Consider the following 3,703-nt stretch of genomic DNA (forward strand, 5'->3'; position numbering starts at 1 on the left):
GTGTACTAATAAAACCGTTATTCCACTAAAGAAGGAAAAAAATGAAAACATGGTAGTTACTTCTATCTATAAATGCACCAAGTCTCTCTGTGTGTACTGTACGCATATCTGTAATTCACGTAACTCGAGAGCCATTCGCCCCGCCGACTTCAAATTCAACACACGCGTTCCACACCCACAGGGAGTGCACTGTAGTGCCCAGTGTCGAGTTGGTTGGACCCATGCACGGTTGTCCAGATCCAGGACCCCTGCCCAGGCTCCATATATGGAGCTGGCCTGTTCTGACATCACAACACTCCATATTTGGGCATGCCTGACACAGAACTCCATATACCTATAGTTACATTTAAATTGTCAGTTCTTAGTTTGTAAAGTGTGCTTACGTACCGAAGAACGGGGATGAGTGGGGTAGGCTGGTAAACTAACTCATTGTGGAGTACTAATAACTACTGAATATGGGGTTCCACGCAAGTCATACATCAAACTTTCGGGCCCCATGATGATCATAAAAATATTTCGTCTCTGGATGTCACTCACTGGTGAACGTATTGGGAGGAAAAGGCAGGTTGAGAAAAAAATGGACGTGTTACACGTCATTGGGAAGGGAATGACTTAATTTTCAGATACTCATCCCAGGGAACATGGGAAATAGCAAATAGCAAGCCTTGTTTATTCCATGTCATTCGTCATATCCTGAGCCAACGTGTAGGCAGTCCTTGATGTTCACGCCAACTATGCACACAGGTTGCCCCTGTTAGGTGGAAGGTACACGGGTAACTTAGTTTGACTGTAGCTAAAGGAGTTGAGAAATGATTGAGAATGTAAAAAGGCATGGCTGTATTAATGAATGGAAATATTGAACATTTTGTGGCATATATTGTTTTGGGGTCAGTTATTTACGTTATTTATGTTAAAATAGTATACATTTTAAACCATATTCAAATCCCAGTCTCAACTTCTCCAGGTAAGTAGACTTTTTCTGTCACTTCCTGCCTCTGGCGCAACGTCACAAGGGATCATGTTGCTTCTTCAACTCAGCGTGGAGGAAGCGCTAAGTGTTGTGTTTTTTCTTGCTCTTGGAGCTGTGGGAGGGACCGGAGAGAGCCATGGCATGGCCGCTGGTCTTCAGGTGGTCGAAAAGTTTGTTCCTTGAGGGAAACTCAGTGTCACACGTCACACAGTGCAGACTTTCTTCTGCTTGACTCTTGGCAGTCTTCTCTCCTCCTGCCTGACTCTTGGCAGTCTTCTCTCCTCCTGCCTGACTCTTGACATTCTGCTCTGCTCCTGCGTGACTCTTGACATTCTTGTTGTCTTTCGCTGCTCTCCTCTTTCCCTTTGTCTTCCCTGAATTGCCTTTTGCCTCTACTGGCGGCGGGGTATCTGCCCACTTCTCCAGCTCCACGGGGCTCGACTGCCTCTCGGAGACAACTTCATCGCTGCCTGTCTGCGTTGCAGGAGGGATGTCCTGACATCTCTCAGAGTCATCGTGAGCAGGAGGAATAGGCTCTGGCACTGGAATCTCTTCATCGTCGTCCGCTTCCTCTGTAGAACTACGTGCCGCTTGCTGCCGTCTCTTTTTCTTCTTTTTGGACAGCTTCTGTCTGGGCTTGTCTTCCTCCTCGTTCTCCTCATCCTCGTCGTCATCCTCTCTTCCCTGTTTTTCTTCCGTTTCCAAGGAAAATGAGGCATCCTCCTCCTCAAGCTGTTGTCGCAGCAACGCAACCATCTCGCTGTGTTTTTTAGACTTTTCGTGGTTCTCCATGGCTTTTTCCGATTTGAAGATCTTGTCACATGCCGGGCAGTGCAGTTCATCGTTACCATTCGACAGCTCTGCCTCTCCTTGGTCCTCTTGGTCCACTCCATCCACAAGCTGGTCTTCTACACTCTGTGGCGCATCTCCAAACTCCTCTTCACACTGAGCCTCGATCTTCTGTAACTTCTCCTCCAGCTCAGACTGTTCAGCCCTGTTCTTCTCCTTATACTCCTCCACCAGCTTGGCCTGGCTGAGCTTCTGCTGGCGCCTCAGGTCCTCTATCTTCCTGAGCTTCTCGGCATTCTGCTCCTTCACCAGACGCATGTGGACCTCTATCCTGTGGTCGTGCTTGCGCACAAAGGCCACCAGCTTTCGGACCAGCTCACTGTGCTCCCTTTGTGCTTTGTCCCTGATCTTCTTGTTGTCCTTCTCCATGGCCCTCCTCTCCCAGTGGTTCGAGGCCTGTCGTGTGTCATACTTCTCCATCCAGGAAAAGCTCTTGCGAGTGCAAAAGCTCTGCCAATAGCCATAGAACAAGCGCACTATCGTGTCATAGTCACTGCGAGAATCCCCGAAGGAAGGATATTCACCCTCATCTACCTTGCTCTGTTCCATCTCCTCCCTGACGACGGTCTTAAACAGATTTCTGTAGACGGCGTAAAAGCCCTTCTTGTCGTCTCCGTAGCCAGAGTAACGGCTAACAGAAAAGTACGGGTCCAGGTCAACGCTGTCATCTTCGTACTCTCCGTCCACTCCCCCCTTCAGAAGTGCATCTCGGTGGTTGTCGTACCATGCTCTTTCCTGTGGATCACTGAGGACCTCATAAGCCGCGTGAATCAGCTTAAAATGTTCCGCTGCCTCCTCAGCATTGTCCGGATTCTTATCCGGGTGCCATTTCAAGGCCAGCTTCCGATATACCTTTTTGAGGTCGTCATCATCCGTGTCTCGTGTCACGCCCAACACCTCGTAATGACACCTCATTGCGGGTTCGACGGCGACGGTGTGAGAGTGAGATGATGATGAGAACTTAAAATGGGCATGCAGGTAGTCACTAGCTAGCTGCAGGTACGTAATTATCAACACATAGACAGCAGTACATAGGTCGAACATAGGTAGGCCAATCCACAATGCCCACTGAGAGACACAAGATGCGAGAGAATCAGTATCTACTCAAGAGTGAATCAGTATCTACTCAGAGTGTGGTATACTCTGAGTACCCGATATAAGAGTACCTGGAGGGCAGTCTATGACATCAGACATTGATGATATCATTACTATAACATCAGTCATCTCCATACATGGAGATTGGGCATAGCTAGTGCAGTCCCTTTCATCAGAGTACTTGGAGGCCGGTCTGGAACCATGCAGAAGTCAAGCCAATGTTTTAGTTCTCAACAGCAAAGGACAGTGCTTATAAGCAATTCATTTTTACCCTTGGCACTTCAAATAAGTGTGCACATTTATTTCGGGGGATAACTGATCTATCCTCAGAGGGGAACTCTTGTCAAAATGTCAGTCAAGTCCAACACGAGTTGGGCAACATTTGACTAAGCATCAGATGTTTCACCCCGTCCATGTGTTGATGAGGATGACATGATTTTCAATTCTAAGCCATTTGGTACCGGGCACTCACTCAGCTCGGGTGGCACAGGGGTCAAGTACCCAGTCTCCACGACAGTGGAGTCTAGTGGTACCGGGCACTCACTCAGCTCGGGTGGCACAGGGGTCAAGTACCCAGCAGTGTTGTTTTTGGCAGCAAATTTCTATTTTAGTTTTAGTCATAGTCTCCTGAATAATTTTCACTTAGTCTTAGTCACATTTTATTCACCTGGAATGTCTTAGTGTTAGTCTAGTTTTAGTCGACTAAATGTCACAAGATTTTAGTCGACTAAATCTACAGGCGATTTAGTCGACTAAAATGTATTTTTGCGGGCCTTGTTGCCGTCATAA

At 47.6% G+C, this 3,703-nt stretch overlaps 1 protein-coding gene across 1 annotated transcript; it reads right to left on the bottom strand.

Moving 5' to 3' along the window:
- Positions 1-1,051: 1,051 nt before the first annotated feature.
- Positions 1,052-2,734, bottom strand: LOC310871821 (dnaJ homolog subfamily C member 21-like; the record flags this gene model as incomplete). Its single annotated transcript, XM_083783456.1, has 1 exon — positions 1,052-2,734. The coding sequence occupies one exon, from the start codon at positions 2,732-2,734 to the stop codon at positions 1,052-1,054; it is 1,683 nt and encodes a 560-aa protein (XP_083639582.1).
- Positions 2,735-3,703: the final 969 nt, after the last annotated feature.

This window comes from Protomyctophum parallelum, assembly GCF_964188405.1.
Source record: "Protomyctophum parallelum genome assembly, chromosome: 15".
Lineage (NCBI taxonomy): Eukaryota > Metazoa > Chordata > Actinopteri > Myctophiformes > Myctophidae > Protomyctophum > Protomyctophum parallelum.